Source organism: Saccopteryx bilineata, chromosome 4 (assembly GCF_036850765.1).
Source record: "Saccopteryx bilineata isolate mSacBil1 chromosome 4, mSacBil1_pri_phased_curated, whole genome shotgun sequence".
NCBI lineage: Eukaryota > Metazoa > Chordata > Mammalia > Chiroptera > Emballonuridae > Saccopteryx > Saccopteryx bilineata.
In genome coordinates, this window is record NC_089493.1 from 231,626,440 (window position 1) to 231,645,712 (window position 19,273).

The 19,273-nt window shown below is 35.8% G+C and overlaps 1 protein-coding gene across 18 annotated transcripts in view; it reads left to right on the forward strand.

Annotated features, from left to right (window-relative positions):
• Positions 1–19,273, forward strand: part of PPIP5K2 (diphosphoinositol pentakisphosphate kinase 2) — a 71,643-nt gene that overhangs the window by 5,999 nt on the left and 46,371 nt on the right. For all 18 annotated transcript variants that reach the window (XM_066273928.1, XM_066273926.1, XM_066273931.1 and 15 more), the window contains exons 2-10: positions 627–1,008; positions 5,218–5,413; positions 9,319–9,409; positions 10,591–10,676; positions 12,100–12,254; positions 13,921–14,022; positions 15,939–16,100; positions 16,622–16,743; positions 18,284–18,385. In XM_066273928.1, the coding sequence (XP_066130025.1) occupies positions 895–1,008; positions 5,218–5,413; positions 9,319–9,409; positions 10,591–10,676; positions 12,100–12,254; positions 13,921–14,022; positions 15,939–16,100; positions 16,622–16,743; positions 18,284–18,385 (1,130 nt within the window). In that variant the 5' untranslated portion in view covers positions 627–894. The remainder of the gene's footprint in view (positions 1–626; positions 1,009–5,217; positions 5,414–9,318; positions 9,410–10,590; positions 10,677–12,099; positions 12,255–13,920; positions 14,023–15,938; positions 16,101–16,621; positions 16,744–18,283; positions 18,386–19,273) is intronic.

The following is a 19,273-nucleotide window of genomic DNA, read 5'->3' on the forward strand; positions in this document are numbered from 1 at the left end:
CTGCGGGAGGGGAAGAGAGAGACAGAAAGGAAGGCGCGGCGGAGGGGTGGAGAAGCAAATGGGCGCTTCTCCTGTGTGCCCTGGCCGGGAATGGAACCCGGGTCCTCCGCACGCTAGGCCAACGCTCTACCGCTGAGCCAACCGGCCAGGGCTGTGTATTACTATTTTAAACATTGTTTCCCGCACTTGTATTCCTTTAATTGATTCTGTTCCTCACCGCGGTGTTGCCCCTCCCAGCCCCGCCCTGATAAAGCAATATACTGTTAAAAAAATTGATTTAATGTAATTACAGACTGATGTTTAATGGCCAGTAGTTTTACATCTCATTGCATTTTATCTATTGTTTTCCATTCATATGTGCAGAGGGATTTAGCTTTTAGTGTAATTTTATTATAATTTAAATAATTTTTCCCTAATTTGTTAGCTAATTTTGGATTTGAGTATGTAGTCTTTTTGTTTTTTTGTATCAGTTTGTCCAGTTGCAAAAATGTATGTTATTGAAGATCACAGTCTTAATTTCTTAATTTTATGGGAGAAAATATCTTTTAATTTTGAGGGCATGTACCAAGGTGTTAGTACATATTTCATAAACATCATTTAAAATTAACTCTTTCATTGCATTTTAGGTAAAAGGATTGCTGAATCATCTCACTGAGGCAATAGCCTCCCTATCTTTGTTTCTTAAACTGCATCAACCGTGAAGCAATGATATCTGAGAACAAAAGAACACTTGCCAACTAGCTGTCATCACAATTCAAGTGACTATATAAGCAGAAAGAAGCTACAACAGACCTCTGCGTCAGCTGGTGTAGAGAATGCATTCTGATTCTGTTCATTTAGAAGCAGTTTTACTATAGCACATTTAAATTATAATCTATATCAAATGAAATAAAAATGAGTGAAGCCCCCAGATTCTTTGTTGGGCCAGAAGATGGGGAACTCAACCCCAGTAATTACCGACATTTCTTCCACCATGCAGATGAAGATGAGGAGGAGGAGGATGAGTCTGTAAGTTGTTTGTTGTTTGGTAAGGGAAGACCAATACAGGATTGACTTTTTTACTGATCATTCATTCTTAAGGTGTATTAATATTTTATCTGAAATTGTGAAGACATTTTTTCCACGTAGAAATTTGTTGGAAATATTTTAAACTGAAAAAGCATGTTTTGTTTCATGAGTGACATTGACTTTATAGTGCATCATGAAATACAATTAGGGGTTAGACTTTTAAATTGACCCCTATTTATGTTTCATAATGCCTATTATAGTGTCTTCAGTGACGTGCCTAGCACAAAACAGGGCTGGGTAGGAAAAGGTGGCCTTAAATCAGAAGGGTTTCTTGTACTGTATATGTAGAAGTACATAACAAATACATCAAGATAAAGAAGTGAAAAGAAATAATTTCTAAGGTACCAGAAGTAGGATTACTTGAACCAGCTTCATTGAGTTTGTCATGTTGTCAGCACAGGTGGTGGTTTGCCATAATGTATCCCTGTGTGTTGACTAATCAGTGGTATATAAATTGTGTGGCTAGGAGATGCTCTATTTTTACCTGCAGATTGTGTGTGTGTGTGTGTGTGTGTGTGAGTAAGGTCTGTTCTCTTTCTGGTCTGCATATGAGAACGTGTATGCATGTTGGATCTTTGGGAATGACACACATTTATTATGTTCATTTTGTTATAGTTACATTAGTTCAACATTCTTGTCATTGTTTTCCCTTTACAAGTAGAGATATGCTTTACTCTGAAAACTGATTTAAAATACAAACTGATGTTTGTGTTTCTTATATTTCTAAATGAAAAGATAATTTTGTTTCATAACAAAAACCTATTATCTTCTTGGTAAAAGTAGTAAAAAACTGAAAATAGCTATTAGGTGACTTTAAATTCTTTTTTTTTGTAGTTATTTAGCAACACCTTTCACAGTGCAATTAGACATCTGAAATGCAGATCAGATTCTCACTCATTCAGTACCCATCCCACCACCTATCTCACTCCAGAAAAATATAATGATTTTCTGTTACCAACCTAGACTTCTCTTCCTCTGAAGTCTTGTCTAGAAGGACTTGTAAGTTAAACATTAAAACTGAGCTGCTCTGACTGACTTAAACTGGAAAACACTATTAACTCAGCTTCTACTTTCTACTACACATTTTTTTATTTTTGTATTTTTCTGAAGTGAGAAGCAGGGAGGCAGAGAGAGAGACTTCCACATGCGCCCAACCGGGATCCACCCGGCATGCCCACCAGGGGACTATGCTCTGCCCATCTGGGCCATTGCTCTGTTGCAATCAGAGACATTCTAGTGCCTGAGGCAGAGGCCATGGAGCCATCCTCAGCTCCTGGGCCACCTTTGCTCCAATGGAGCCCTGGCTGCAGGAGGGGAAGAGAGAGAGAGGAAGGAGAGGGGAAAGGGTGGAGAAGTGGATGGTCACTTCTCCTGTGTGACCTGGCCAGAAATCTAACCGAGGACTTCTACACGCCAGGCCGACACTCTACCACTGAGCAACTGGCCATGACCTTACTATACTTTCTCTTTACAGCATTCTTAATGCACTGTGAACACCACTGATAGATCAAGTACAGTCTTCTTACATATAAGGACTTTTTTTTTCTTACCTGTATCTAGAACTGTACTGTCTCTCATCCCTTCTACCTTTTATGTTTTAGCATTATCAAATTTTTATTTCCCACATATTCCATGTTGTATCATGACTTTTTGCTTTTCTATGCACTCCTTTTTCTCTATAAAATGGCCAAATTTGGGGGTGCCTTGTGAATTGTTTTTTATTTTTCAAAACAATGCTCATATTTTATGTATTCTCTTCCCCCTCTCTTTGCTCTTTTCCCCGTGAGAAATCTAAACACTTCTTCCTTGGTACTGTTACTATACCTTGACATACATACTTTTATTTCATGTGTGGTACTATATTATTACCGTATTTCCCCATGTATAAAATGCACCTTTTTACAAAATATTTGGGGTCTAAAAACTGGGTGCGTCTTATGCAGTGGTTGTGGCATTTCCAATACCATCGATAGAACTGAGGACGAGGCAATATATGAAGACTGGTTCGTCATCAGACACAGATGAGCACAAGCTAATGGATGGGAGTTTGACAATGATGAGGAGTTGTATGAGTTTTATGATGAATAAATTTGAGTTCAATAACTTCATGTAATACATTTATTTTCTAATTTCAGGCCCCAGAATTAAGGTGCGTCTTATACATGGGGAAATATGGGGCTCTGTCCCCCATTAGACTTGAAGTACTACTTTGAGGACAGGTAGTTTCTGTATATCTAACTCTTCAGTGCTTCATTTAGTTTTTGAAATATTGGTACTTATTAAATTGATTTTACATTAATGATATGTAGTTGTCACTTTTTTTTTTTTAAGAGAGAGGCAAGAAGTGTGAGCGATGAGAAGCATCAACTCGTACTTGCATTAGTTTAGTTGTTCATTGATTGCTTCTCATATGTGCCTTGAGTGACTGGTGGGCTCATGCCAAGCCAGTGAGCCTGCTATTGTATTGATGATCTCATGCTCAAGCTGGCGGCTCTGCAGTTCAAGCTGGCGTGTCTGCACTCAAGCCAGTGACCTCAGGGTTTCAAACCTGGGTCTTCACCTTCCAGGCTGACCCTCTAGCCACTGTGCCACTATTGGACAGGCAGTTGCCACTTTTGAAGAGCTTGATATGGTTCATTTTACCTGTAGATTGATAACACAGTTTGTTCCAGATTATTTCTTTTTAAGATTGAAAGAATTTCATTTAGACATTTTCTAACAGAATAACTTAGATCTGTTTTAAAAATTACCTTTATTCTTCTAAGGTTTTACCTAATAGGAAAATTCTATAAATTTTTCTTAATGTAGGTTTAGTTGTACATTTTAAACTTGAATGTTCTCAGTTTATCTTAGCCAGTGATCAGATCTTCATTAAATACCGTAGCTCTATAACAACTAAACATAACATGTTAGATTTTACTTTTTAAAACTGTAAAGGAGTATGTAATGTTAGGTGGAGCACTTTTGTTGTCTAAGGTATCTACTTTAGGAACATGATAATTAGCTATGTCGAGGCTTTTCATCAGGGAAGAATTGAGTAAGAACATCAAAGTGGATGATCAGAGGGAGAAAGACAACAGATCTCGGGGCGGTGAGAATCTACAATCAAATCCAATACCAATTTGAAATTTATATGAATTAGAGAAATGAAATATAATTCTGGGCTAAAGAATAATAGTTTCATTCTGATGTTATCCAGTTTTATTTTTAGGTTTATAATAAGAAAAAGTCTAGTAAAACTTCCTAGCTCTAGTATAATTTGAGCCCAAATTATGTCATATGAAATATATATAAAATGGAATGGGAAAGAATTGAAATGAAAACTGGACACAGCTTTATATATTTGATAAAACTAAGCATATGAATGCAGTGAACTCAATAAGTCTTCAGTAATTTTATAAACCTATGAGCTACTCATACATTATTATTTCCATTTCCTGCTCTTAGTTTCATGCTAAATCCTGGCCTTGAACTGTAATGGGTGTGAGAGGTTAACACCATTAAATAGGAGTATTCAAGTATGAACATTGGCATGTCAAAGAGCATTGACACTTCTCTTAGTCTGGCTTTCTCCAGAATTTCCTTACAAGTTGTAGTTGACTAATATTCAAGCTCAATCTACAAAAATAGTTTAATACTGCATAGCTTTGTAGTAAGAACAACATCTTATTTTAGTTAAGAGAATTCTTTATCTCACTCCCATAGGCCTTTTTAGTTGGATTAGATAGGCTTTGGCTTTTATTTGTCCCTTTACTGGTGTGAGGAAGGTAAATAAATACTAGGTACAATTAAAAGAGTATTTGTTTAAGTTTAAAATTTAAAAGAAAATAGTAAAAATGTTCTGAATGTTTTCCGTTTAAAAATTTTTTGCAGACCTTTGTAGAAAACTATTTTGTTAAGTACACTGCTCACAAAAATGAGGGGGTATTTCAAAATTTTATCTCTTCATTTTCATTTTGAAATACCCCTAATTTTTGTGAGCAGTATATATATTATAAAAATGATACAATTTTGAAAAATGCCTGTTTTGGTTAATGTGTTACTTTTATTGAATTATCACATCCCACCGCTATTTTGGAAAAAGATTTAAGATAGCTATACTTAGGAGTTCTTAAGTCAACCTGATTTTTTGTTTCTTTTCTGTTTTAGCCACCAGAAAGGCAGATTGTGGTTGGAATATGTTCCATGGCAAAGAAATCCAAATCCAAACCAATGAAAGAAATTCTCGAACGGATCTCCTTATTTAAATATATTACAGTAGTAGTATTTGAAGAAGATGTTATTTTGAATGAACCAGTAGAAAACTGGCCTTTATGTGATTGTCTTATCTCTTTCCATTCTAAAGGTATTAAAGAAGGGATAGAAACCCTTTTATTCTCTCTGATTATAAAACTATATATATTAATTGTAGAATATTAGATATATTAGATAAATAAAATTAAACACATTCACTCTCACAGATAGGTGATATTAACATTTTGATGTTTCTTTTTAGCCACTGTATTTTTAGAAACGTAGTATTACAGTGAATATGTAATTTTATATTTAATATTTTCATTAATTATATCAAAATATTTTTTTCGCCCTGGCCGGTTGGCTCAGTGGTAGAGCTCATGCCAGAGCGTCGGCCTGGCGTGCAGAAGTCCCAGGTTCGATTCCCGGCCAGGGCACACAGGAGATGCGCCCATCTGCTTCTCCACCCCTCCCCCTCTCCTTCCTCTCTGCCTCTCTTCCCCTCCCACAGCGAGGCTCCTTTGGAGCAAAGATGGCCCGGGCACTGGGGATGGCTCCTTGGCCTCTGCCCCAGGCGCTGGAGTGGCTCTGGTCTCGGCAGAGTGACGCCCCCTGGTGGGCGTGCCGGGTGGATCCCGGTCGGGCGCATGCGGGAGTCTGTCTGACTGTCTCTCCCCGTTTCTAGCTTGGGAAAAATACAAAAGAAAAAAAAATTTTTTTTCTGTATATTATTCTTCAAAAACCTGATTTTTAATGGTGTTATAGTGTGTCATTATGTGGATATACAATACATATTTAACCAGTATCCTAACAATTTGGTGGTTTCCAGTTTTATTAAAATTGATGAACTCAAATGTATCTTTGTTTGAACTCTTTAGTTTTTTAAGATAAATTCTTGAATTATTGAATTTTTAATCCCTTACACTGTTGAGATGTATGAAATGATCTGTCATTCCTAATATACACATTCACACTTTATTTCTTAACTTATTTTTTCGGATTTTAGATTTTACTTGCTGTCTTCTATAAATCAAGCTGAAATATCAATTAAGCTAAAGTATTACTTCATAGTAAAATAATTCATGGTAAATCTACTAAGCAAAATTATTGTTAAATGTGTATCTGAAAATTTATACCCTATGACTCTGAATCATGAGAATTTCTCACTAAGAACTATGAAAGATACATACTCATTTGTAAATGTGTTTATATTATCTGGTTCTTGCCACCAGAATATGTAGTCCCTGGCTGTGTTTAAGGTCTCACTTTAGATGTTAAAGAAGCATCTCCTTCAATGGGATGAGCCATGGTTGAGACCTTGTGTGCTCCCACAGCCTATAGCAGGGGTCCCCAAACTATGGCCTGCAGGCCGCATGCAGCTCCTGAGGCCATTTATCCGGCCCATGCCGCACTTCCTGAAGGGGCACCTCTTTCATTGGTGGTCAGTGAGAGGAGCATAGTTCCCATTGAAATACTGGTCAGTTTGTTGATTTAAATTTACTTGTTCTTTATTTTAAATATTGTATTTGTTCCCGTTTTGCTTTTTTACTTTAAAATAAGATATGTGCAGTGTGCATAGGGATTTGTTCATAGTTTTTTTTATAGTCCGGCCCTCCAGCGGTCTGAGGGAGAGTGAACTGGCCCCCTGTGTAAAAAGTTTGGGGACCCCTGGCCTATAGTGATTTTATTATTCCATAGAGAAGCCAATGCCCTGGTCTTAAACTAACGTTCATCGTTTCAGAGAATCTTGAAAGTTGCTTATCTTTGAGGGTAAGGCGTTCTTCCCTTACTACCACATGATTCTTTGTACGAAACCTATTTGTCTATAAAAATTAGATGCTATCTAAGGTCATATGCCATATGCTGTCTTTTGGTAAAGAAAAAGTTTCTCTTTAACAACATCAAAAGCAGGGAATTGTTTCTGAATCCTGTTAGGACGCTTCAAATTATAGACATTAAGACATCTTTACAAGTGAAGAATTCTTCTGAGAGTCTTCATAAAACTTAAAGGGTTTGTAATTTGTGGTCAAGCGATTCTTAGTACAGAATATTTCTATTTAAAATTTAAAACTAAGAGGAATTTTGGACTAAATTTTTTTTTTTTTTCTGAAGCTGGAAACGGGGAGAGACAGTCAGACAGACTCCCGCATGCGCCCGACCGGGATCCACCCGGCACGCCCACCAGGGGGCGATGCTCTGCCCCTCCGGGGCGTCGCTCTGCCGCAACCAGAGCCACTCTAGCGCCTGGGGCAGAGGCCAAGGAGCCATACCTAGCGCCCGGGCCATCTTTGCTCCAATGGAGCCTCGGCTGCGGGAGGGGAAGAGAGAGACAGAGAGGAAGGAGGGGGGGGGAGGTGGAGAAGCAAATGGGCGCTTCTCCTATGTGCCCTGGCCGGGAATCGAACCCGGGTCCCCCACACGCCAGGCTGACGCTCTACCGCTGAGCCAACCGGCCAGGTCCTAAATCTTTAATTGACTGTAGCTTTTTGTTTTAACTTCAGTATGTTTTAATACTCCCTCTACTAACTATACTGGTAATGCTACAAAATAAGGTCTTCACAGCTATACTCTCATGTATTCTAGTTAAATGCTAAAGTTATACATGCTTGTTGATTTTACCCCTTTCCTTAGATAAAATATTCATTAAAATTTTGTCATTTAAAGAATAATAATAGTTAACATTTAATGAGTGCTTGCTGTGCCAGGTATTATGCTAAGTTTTTTTGTTTGTTTGTTTGTTTTTTTCATTTTTCTGAAGCTGGAAACAGGGAGAGACAGTCAGACAGACTCCCGCATGCGCCCGACCGGGATCCACCCGGCACGCCCACCAGGGGCGATGCTCTGCCCACCAGGGGGCGATGCTCTGCCCATCCTGGGCGTCGCCATGTTGCGACCAGAGCCACTCTAGCGCCTGGGGCAGAGGCCACAGAGCCATCCCCAGCGCCCGGGCCATCCTTGCTCCAATGGAGCCTTGGCTGCGGGAGGGGAAGAGAGAGACAGAGAGGGAAAGCGCGGTGGAGGGGTGGAGAAGCAAATGGGCGCTTCTCCTATGTGCCCTGGCCGGGAATCGAACCCGGGTCCTCCGCACGCTAGGCCGACGCTCTACCGCTGAGCCAACCGGCCAGGGCTATTATGCTAAGTTTTATATACACTTTTAACTCCTCAAAAACCCTATGACATAAGACTTGTATAATACCCATTTATAGCCAGGAGTCAGGCTTAGAGATGTTAAATAAATTTGCCCAAGATCACACAGCTAGGGAATGATGGAACCAGGACTGGAAACCTGGTTTATGTTATACTGCCTCATTATAATGTGAATTGGTGAATAAAATTGTAGACTTCTGTCAATACAGAGAGTGACATAGAATCATTAAAATTTTTTAGATTTTTTTAAGACCATAGTTGCCATTTGATTTTTATCATAATTAGCTATTTTAGCAAAGTTTAGAAATTTTAGGGAGTTAATATCTGATATTTTAAGTTGACTAGAAGCAGCAAATGTTATTCTGCTTATGTATTTTATATTTCGAGCATATGTCTGTTGTATGTGAATTAATTTTTGTTTTGCTGCTGTTTTGGAGATGTATAAGTTCTTTGAACTATCAGCTATTTTATATCTATAAACAAAATATTTTAAGTGAGAAAGGGAGTTTTTGTTTTTTAAAAAATTACCAGGTGATTTGATATACTTATTTATATAGAGATTTCTGTTTATGAGGTAATCGTACCTTTTATCAGGTGACTGAATAATCAAACATGTCAGTGCTCTAAATTTGGTTATATTATCACTGGTGTGCTGTGCCTTGTCAATCAAATTAACTAGGAAAGAATATGGTTTACTTAATAGTATACTTAAATCAAGTTTTATGTGTTTATTATGTCATGCCTTTATAAAAAGCAGTTACATGCGTAATGAAATGCAACTTTTATGGGAGGTGACTTAAATTCAGGAAAGTTACGTATGTCAATTTATCTTGAGATTGTACAGAATATGTTAATGATATGTGTTCTTAGGATTTCCACTGGACAAAGCAGTTGCCTATGCAAAACTCAGGAATCCATTTGTAATCAATGATTTGAATATGCAGTATCTCATACAAGATAGGTGAGTGAGTGGTGAAGTTGGTTGACTTAAGGGAAGGAAAAGTAACTTCATTTTGATCTACTATAAGCAGACATGGTATCAGGTGTTTTCATATACATTAATTTGTGATATCCTTGAAATAATATGTAGAAGCAGGTATTCATACTCAATTTTACAGATGAAGAAACTTGAGAATTAGGGATTTCAATTAATTTGCCCAGAGTTACAAGTAGTTCCACAATTAGTGGGACAAAGACTTATACCAGCTTTGTTTAATTTCCAAAGCCTACTAAACCACTGAAAATGATGAACAATTACTTTTATGTGACTGATGAGGAAATTAGGCCGTTAACAGTCAAGTGTAACCATTTTGAGAAATATTTCATTATCAAACATTTATTTAACAGGCAAGAAATATGGATTTATAAAGGGAAATGGTAAAATAAGAATGTATTTTTGTATTTCATTTAATTGATGTTTTACTCTGATGGCTACCATTCTATTTTATTGTGTTAGCTTACAATATGATAATATATATGAAAATACTTTAGAAAGTATATGGTTCTATAGTTTATTACAATTTTTCAATTTTTTTTTTACTATTCTTTCAGATAATATTAATACCTAAAATTTAAAACATTCTTTTTAGGTTTACATAGTAATGCATGTTTACATATTATGAATATAAATATATGTATATATATATATATATAAATACTTATTTTAAGAAGTTTGGAAAATAAAAGCATAAAAAAGACATTTAAACCTGCCACTACATCTGCCATATTTGCTTCATATAGAAAGCAATGCATTCATTCACTCACATTTACAAAATTAGGATCACTGTTCTCTTATACTGTGAACTTTTTCCCATGTCATTAAATTTAAATAGAGTATAAGGTGTTTAATGATAAGGTAGTCTGTCATTTCTATATAGCAACTTTATTTAACCCTTTCTTTTTATATTTACATTCTCAGTTCAAAAAATTAGTATTTTAATGTGCCACATAATGTATTATGTACACATTTTTATTATAATTATGAATATTTACATTTTTCAATATTTTAAGTGACATTTAAAAAATAAAGATATATACTTTATTCTAGTTGTAGAATAGTAAATATGTATTTATGAAAGTACAATGATATTCTCATGAAATAGCTATAATACAATAAGGATGTTTATTTTCCTTTCTTTTCAGGAGGGAAGTATATAGTATTCTTCAAGCTGAAGGTATTTTACTTCCTCGTTATGCAATTTTGAACCGTGACCCAAATAATCCCAAAGGTAAGAGAGATTTTAAGCAAGCTACCTTCTGTCATTCAACATACTTTTGAGCCACGTCCCTTCTATAATTACGTGGAAGGATTTTAAAGAACTCAAAGTATTCTGTTCAATTTTTTTAATGATTCAAATAAACAAGCATTGTATTTAGTTAAATTGTGACATTTGAGCTGAAAAGCTAACTAATGATTTTGTAGTTATAGGTCCTGTTTCTTTCATTTATATATGACATATCTCTGAGACTCATTAAGAATAATTTTTTAATTACATACATTAATAAATTTGTATCGATTAGGAGTAAACAGATGATTCATTTATGACTATTTGAATTAAGTATTAGAAACTTCATGGTGAGATGGCACAGTTAAATTTCTGATGACTAGGAATTTTGAAATATTGCTGTTGCCCTGGCTGATTTGCTCAGTGGTAGAACATTGTGGATGTCCTGGGTTTGTTTCCTGGTCAGGGCACACAGAAGTACCCATCTGCTTCTCCACCTCTCTCCCTCTTCTCCCTCTCTCTCTCTCTCTCTCTCTCCCCCCTACCCCCTGCAGCCATGCTTTGATTTGAGCAAGTTGACCCCAGGTGCTGAGGATGGCTTCATGGCCTCCACCTCAGGTGCTAAGAAAAGCATGGTTGCTGAGCAACGGAGCAACGCCCCAGATGGGTAGACCATCACCCCCAGTGGGCTTGCTGGGTGGATCCTGGTCAGGGGGCACGCAGGAGTCTGTTTCTACCTCCCTTCCTCTCACTGAATAAAAAAAGAAAGAAAGAAGTACTGTTATTTATTAATATCTTAAGTACCCTTTGCTTTATTTTCCTAGTTACCTAAAACAGCATTGTAAGCTATACATAACTTAGTTCAGAAAGGCAAGGCAAATGTTCATCTGTTTTAGTAGTTAATATTCTGATAGTTTTGGGGGGAATTTTGATTACTGTAAAGCAACTTTTATTAAAACACAGGTATAACATCTATTATCTGTAGCAGGGAACTTTTCTTATTTGTCTAGAGGTGGAAATTTTACTTTATGAGTAGAATGTTGCTTACTCTGCATATCAGTTACTTTTCAGATTTAAATAATTTCATGTTTTATACTATCTATAATATAATTGATCTCATATGTTTTTTAGGAAGTGATAGTAGTTTGGAGTTAGTTCTTAGTCATTTTTGTTGGCATCTTTGAATTCTATAAGGTGATAGGGTGAAATGTCAGTTCCATAAGATGCTGAAGAACAACTCTCGTTACTAATGCCATGTATCATAAATATTGGTATATGTTGTTTGCATAAATGTTTTTAATTAAAATTTTTATCCAAGGTTACTTTTCTTTGTAATCTGTATTTGAGTAAAAAAAAAATCTCAATAATAATATTTCTAGATAATATGCAATATGTGATTTTCCTTGCTATTATGTTTGATTTATAGAATGCAGTCTGATTGAAGGGGAAGATCATGTAGAAGTAAATGGGGAAGTTTTCCAAAAGCCATTTGTAGAAAAGCCAGTCAGTGCTGAAGATCACAATGTTTACATTTATTATCCAACATCTGCTGGTGGTGGAAGTCAAAGACTTTTTCGAAAGGTAGACCATTTTTGTCCTAGTGAATACTGTTCTTTATACATTGTTGTATAAATTTTACTAAAGATAATCAAGTATTAAAACTGTGATTAAATAAGAATGTATCATTTAGATATAAATTGTTAAAACTGATATTATACTTTGTTAGAAAAGCAAGATATCATTTTAGTTACTTAATGTTGTTTATGCAAAATTTCTACCTACAAAATACCAACGAGGCCTGACCTGTGGTGGCGCAGTGGGATAAAGCGTCGATCCAGAAAACTGAGGTCGCTGGTTTGAAACCCTGGGCTTACCTGGTCAAGGCATATGGGAGTTGATGCTTCCTGCTCCTACCCCCTACCTCTTTCTCTCTCCTTCTTTCCCCCTCTCTCATTCTCTCTCTCATCTCTGAAAATTGAATAAAGTCTTTAAAAAAAAATTTTTTTAAATACCAAGGAGTTAGTTTATTTTCCTTTTACCTTTCATTTACATATCCGTCACATAAAAATTTAGGTTAAAATCAGCAGTCTTTAGAAAAATGATCCCAAAATGAATAGTTCATAGAAAGGCAATAATATCAACCACTTTTACAAATATTCAAGTATTTTCAAAATTTCACCCATAAGAAAATAAATGCAAATTAGGTATAAAAGATGACATTGAATTACTTTTTGTACTGACAAAGATTAAAAAGATTGGGGTAGTTGGAAAATAAGAACAAGCCCACACATTGGCAGGAATGCACATTATGTAGCATCTTAGCACATCTTCGCATCATGAAATGAAAAGTTTATATACACTTATAAATAACCATGGAAATGCAAAGTAAGAACACAATAAGATATTACTGTATACTATTTTATATCCACTAGAGTGGCAAATATTGAAAAGTCTGACAATACCAAGTGTTGACAGATAAAATGTAGACCAGTAGGAACTCTCATACATTGCTGGAGGAACTATAAAATATTAAAACAGTTTGTAAAAGATTTTGATATTATATTTGTAAGTTGAATATGGGCATATTCTATCAACTAGCAATTCCATTTTTAGTATATACCTTAGAACAGGGGTTGGGAACCTTTTTGGATCAGAGAGCCATGAATGCCACATATTTTAAAATGTAATTCCGTGAGAGCCATACAACAACCTGTGAATCTTACGCATTATCCAATAAAAATTTGGTGGTGTCCCAGAGGACAGCTGTGATTGGCTCCAGCCATAGGTTCCCGACCCCTGCCTTAGAATCAACTTTGTTATACAATAGTATGTGCCACAGGGACACACATGTGCTACAGGGATACTTTTCAGAATATTTAAAGCAATGTTTTACTAGCTAAAGCTTTGGAAACAACCCAAATATACTGTGATAGGAGAATGAATGAATTATGGCATATTTATACTATGGAAAATTCTATAGTAGTAAAAATGAACAAACTGGAGTTACATGCAACAACATGGTTGCATCTTAGAAACATTATTAGTGTTTATTGTATTGTTAATGCTGTTTCACTTAGATATGTTACAAACAATTACAGTAGAAAATATAGTCTCAGCTATATAGTAAGTATTTTTAAATATTTGTGGATTAAAAATTTTTTTGTCTAAGATGGAAATAAATGCTAAGGTGTTATATAAAAATAGGAATAATTTAGTTTTTATGTTGATGGACATCTTTGTTTTTCAGATTGGCAGTAGAAGTAGTGTTTATTCCCCAGAGAGCAATGTACGAAAAACAGGCTCATATATATATGAAGAGTTTATGCCTACAGATGGTACTGATGTAAAGGTAGGTTGATTAAAGTGTATTTTAATTTTGTATTTAGAGTTTACCAGTGATATCAGAGAATACCTTTAATTAACTATATCTAACCTCTGCTCTGTCTTTATTTCTTTTTCTTTTTGTTTTTTGTGACAGAGACAGAGAGGGACAGATAGGAACAGACAGGAAGGGAGGGAGATGAGAAGCATCAATTCTTCATTGCAGCTCCTTAGTCTCCTTAGTTGTTCGTTAACTGCTTTCTCAAATGTGCCTTAATGGGGGTGGGGATCTACAGCAGAGCAAGTGACCCCTTGCTCAAGCCAGTGACCTTTGGGCTCAAGCCTGTGACCATGGGGTCATGTCTATGATCCCACGCTCAAGACAGCGACCCCACACTCAAACTAGTGAGCCCGCGCTCAAGTCAGCGACCTCGGGGTTTTGGACCTGAGTCCTCTGCATCCCAGTCCAATGCTCCAGCCACTGTGCCACTGTCTGGTCAGGATTTATTTCTTTTTGATTAGGGATTCTTTATCTGTTTTGTACCATGAATGCTTTTGGCAATGTAAAGCCTATGGACCCTGTAATAAAATAATTGTTTCTTAGAATAATGATCTTCAGTACTTAAAATAAAACATACAGGCCTAAAAAGGAGACAAATTTTATTGAGACACAGTTTTAAAAATATTTTAAAGTCTCCTGACCAGGGGGTGGTATAGTGGATAGAGCATCAGACTGGGATATAGAGGACCCAGGTTCGAAACCCCGAGGTCACCGGCTTGAGCATGGGCTCACCAGCTTGAGCACGGGGTCATAGACATGACCACATAGTCGCAGGCTTGAGCCCAAAGGTTGCTGGCTTGATCCCAAGTTCGCTGGCATGAGCAAGGGGTCACTCACTCTGCTGTAGCCCCTCTGGTCAAGGCACATATGAGAAGGCAATTATTGAACAACTAAGGTGCTGCAATGAAGAATTGATGTTTCTCATCTCTCTCCCTTCCTGTCTGTCTGTCTCTAGCTGTCCCTATCTCTGACTCTGTCTTGGTCAAAAAAAAATTTTTTTTTAAAGCAACTTTATAATACAATTATACATATCTTTCTTTAAAAGTACATTAAATGATAAAATATAGTGGGCCTAGTTCTAATAGCCATCACAAGCACTGATTAGCATAAATGATGTTTTGAGATATGCAACAACTGTAACGTGTTATAAAAATGTGTGATTTCTGTTGGTGACAGATAAAGTCTTCATTGTTTTACCTTCTGCCAGTATATCTAACCAGAGCGTTCTTTCTTAAATCTGATCATGGACCTCTCCTTTGAAATTCTCTGTGGATTCTCATTGACCACAGAATAATAATCCTATTCATAAAGCTGGCCTACAGGATATTTATTTCACACTTTGCCCTCTGTCTGTCCTGTGAACCTTACTTCTTAGAGTATAAACCATACCAGATCATTTACTTTTACCTGGACACCTCGTGTTATGCCTCTACCCTCTGTGTTTATTACCTTTGCTTAGTGCCCTTCCCTCTTTTGTCTGCCTTCAGATTTGTGCTGTCCCTCACCACCACCCCCTTTAAACCTTCTTTTGGCAGTGACTTCCTTCTGTAACGTGTCCATAGTTCTTTATGCCTCTTTGTTAAACTAAAACAATTTGAGAGGAATCACATCAAACACATTCTTATATTCCCTCATAATGCTCAGTATGATTTTTTTCTATAGAAAATGGAACTTTACCAGTTTTGTCATATAATTACTTATAATTTCTTCCAACATATTAAAAATTTTGCTATGTAAATAGAAAGATATGTGGAAGTATAGAGTGGAGAGTGAAGTATTTTTTATTGTTTATTTTTTTAAATTTGTTTTCTGCTGTTATGCATATATATGTATATATATCCAAATATTTTTTAATGAAATATATATGTTAACATTCATAAAAGGTATATACAGTGGGCCCAGATTATGCCCATGCTGAAGCTCGAAAATCTCCAGCACTTGATGGCAAGGTGGAACGGGATAGTGAAGGAAAAGAAGTAAGATACCCCGTGATTCTCAATGCACGAGAGAAATTAATTGCTTGGAAAGTCTGCCTTGCATTTAAGGTAAGATTTTATACAACCCACATAGACCTTTGTAAAGGTGCTCACAAGTATGTGCATTTCAGGATTTACAAGATACACAGGGAATATTGGACATTTCTTCTGGGGTATATCTTCAATTTTTTTTTCCTTTATGGTTTTTTGGATTAAAGTGATATAATTTGTGCTAGCACAAAATTTATCAAAGCCTTTAAATATTTTTACTTTTGAAAAATTAAATGTTAATTGAAGAACTGCATAGAATAGAAATTTTTTCAGCCTCCCTAGTTTGTTAAACATTGTTCTCCATCCACTTCATGGTAGTGATTATCTGGCATGTTTTTTATATTGATATTTTCAGAGTACTGAAGTTACAGATAAGTAATTTCTCTTATTTTTTTTTTTTTTTTACTTATTGTGAAATAAACTAGTAAATGGTAATGTACTTTTAGGCATTTATAAAATTTGATCTGTTCTAATAAACATGGAAAATTGTGAATCTTAATTCAAATGGAATTTTCAAGTTTATGATTTATTTTAACTAGCAAACCGTGTGTGGCTTTGATTTATTACGGGCCAATGGGCAGTCCTACGTCTGCGATGTCAATGGCTTCAGTTTTGTGAAAAATTCCATGAAGTATTATGATGATTGTGCAAAAATACTTGGGTAAGAACTTTTTCTTTATATTTCTTTCTTTATCTTCGTTACTGCTAATGCATACTAGTTATCAGAAACTTACTTGTCAACATAAAATAATTGCTAGGATGTTGTTAGTGCTCTAGAGTAAAAATCATGTTCATAAAACGTATCCCAAAAGACCGTGCCAAGTCCAGAATTACACTTTGAGTTATCAAAGGTAGAATTCTTTATGACCAATATAGATAAAGCCCTACAAGTATATTAATGTCATAGGTTAGAAATACTATAGTTTCATTTTCTTAAATGGTACAAAATTAACATTCATGAAATAACCAGGGTGAAAAAGAAATATTTGAAATTCAGAATTCTTTTGAAGGATGCTGCTTAGTAAAAGCATGTGTTACTTAGATATTTCTCATGAGATTTTCAAGTGAAGTTAAGAGAAATTATTACAGAATGCCATTTTCTTATTCTTTGACCTGTTTTTTAATACTTTTATTTAGAAGACTCACAAGACAAAAAACAACAAAGTAGTTTTTTAAACCATTTCAAATATATATGATAAAGCCATAAGAAATTTATACTTTAAAATATATTGTAATAACTAGAGTTAGCTTTTATTGTATATTTCAAAGATTTGTGAACTTACCCTTAAAGTGAAATTTAGAGGAGCTCACTGAATTTAAACAAAACCAAAAATATTTTATAATTACTTAAACAATTTCTAATGTTAGTAAAATATGATAGACATTTTTTAAAAATGGGCAGTGCCCTGGCCGGTTGGCTCAGTGGTAGAGTGTCAGCCTGGCATGCAGAAGTCCTGGGTTCGATTCCCGGCCAGGGCACACAGGAGAAGCGCCCATCTGCTTCTCCACCCCTCCCCCTCTCCTTCCTCTCTGTCTCTCTCTTCCCCTCCCGCAGCCAAGGCTCCATTGGAGCAAAGATGGCCCGGGCGCTGGGGATGGCTCCTTGGCCTCTGCCCCAGGTGCTAGAGTGGCTCTGGTCTCAACAGAGCGACGCCCCGGAGGGGCAGAGCATCGCCCCGTGGTGGGCAGAGAGTCGCCCCCTGGTGGGCGTGCCGTTTGGATCCCCGTCGGGCACATGCGGGAGTCTGTCTGACTGTCTCTCCCCGTTTCTAGCTTCAGAAAAATTAAAAAAAAAAAAGAATAAAATGGGCAGTGATATTTAGAATAGCTTCAGAGATGATCAATAAATTGATAAGAAATGACCACTGGCCACACATAAGAGATAATCTTGGATTTTAGAACCTTTGTAAAGTAGATGCGATGCAGTTGTGATGTGAATCCAATGTGACTTATATTTTTAAAACTAAAGTATATAAGTAAATACTTCCATATTTATGGCATCCCATTAGTCTGATATACCAGGTTAGAACTGCTGATCTAGTTTTTCTTGAGCAAGATTGATTCTTTGGGTTACTTTTTATGTACTGTTATCACATAATCACTTGAGAGTTTGACTTTAACTCCTATGGTTTTTATTTGTTAAGTATACAGTTTTGTCTTAAAATGAACTAATTTTTAATTTTTTTTTCTTTTTCTCAAAGCAATATTGTGATGAGAGAGCTTGCCCCACAATTTCATATCCCCTGGTCAATACCCTTGGAAGCTGAAGATATCCCAATTGTGCCAACTACATCTGGAACTATGTAAGTGAATATTTTCATTTAGAAACTTTTTGGTTTTCCCCATTAGTCTGTGTTACTGCAATAAAGATTAAATTTCTGAATGATTATTGGATACTTTACTGGGAGTTTTCATATGAAACACTTTGCAGATGGAGCAACAGATCATATGCTTATACAGGGGTTCTCCTAGACTAAAAATCTTTTATATTGTTATAAATAAAGCCCTGAAAAACGTTTGTGTAATTATAGAACTGTTGAATTAAACCGTAAAAATAAAGGAGATGACATCAGGCATATTACTTAATGATTTATAGTCAGTGATCATGCAACTTTGAGTCTCTTAGCATGTAAAGAATTAATATACATTTATATTACATTTATATTTTGAGGTAAATTAATTAGACCAATATTGCTAAAGTGTGTAAGAGCATTTTAATGAGAGCTACTGCTTGAAACTCACCTGTTACTCAGGTGAGTTGATCATATTCTTCCCATACACAGCTTTGAAACTTATATTAAGCATATTAAACATTCACAGAGGTCCTGGGTGGAGGGAAACAAAATACTTAATTTTGTTTCTAAACCCACAATTCCATACTTATATATTTAACACAAAATTTGGGGGAGTAACTTCTAAAATCCTATAGTATTGTATTCTGTGGCGTACAGTTTGGCAAACACTAAATTATACCTTAGCATTCATCCTGAGACAGTGTTATGTTCCCATAATTTGAGTTGGAAACATTTGTTCTTACTTGGGCAAAATAAATGTAGTAAAGCTTTGTTTTGTTTTAATTTAATGAAATCTCAGTCTATAATAACTGAAGCTATAGAGCAGGTATTTAATGAAGTTCTAAGATTGCAGTGCATACTCTGTAGAGAGGAAGCAGATATGTTATAGTTTATTAC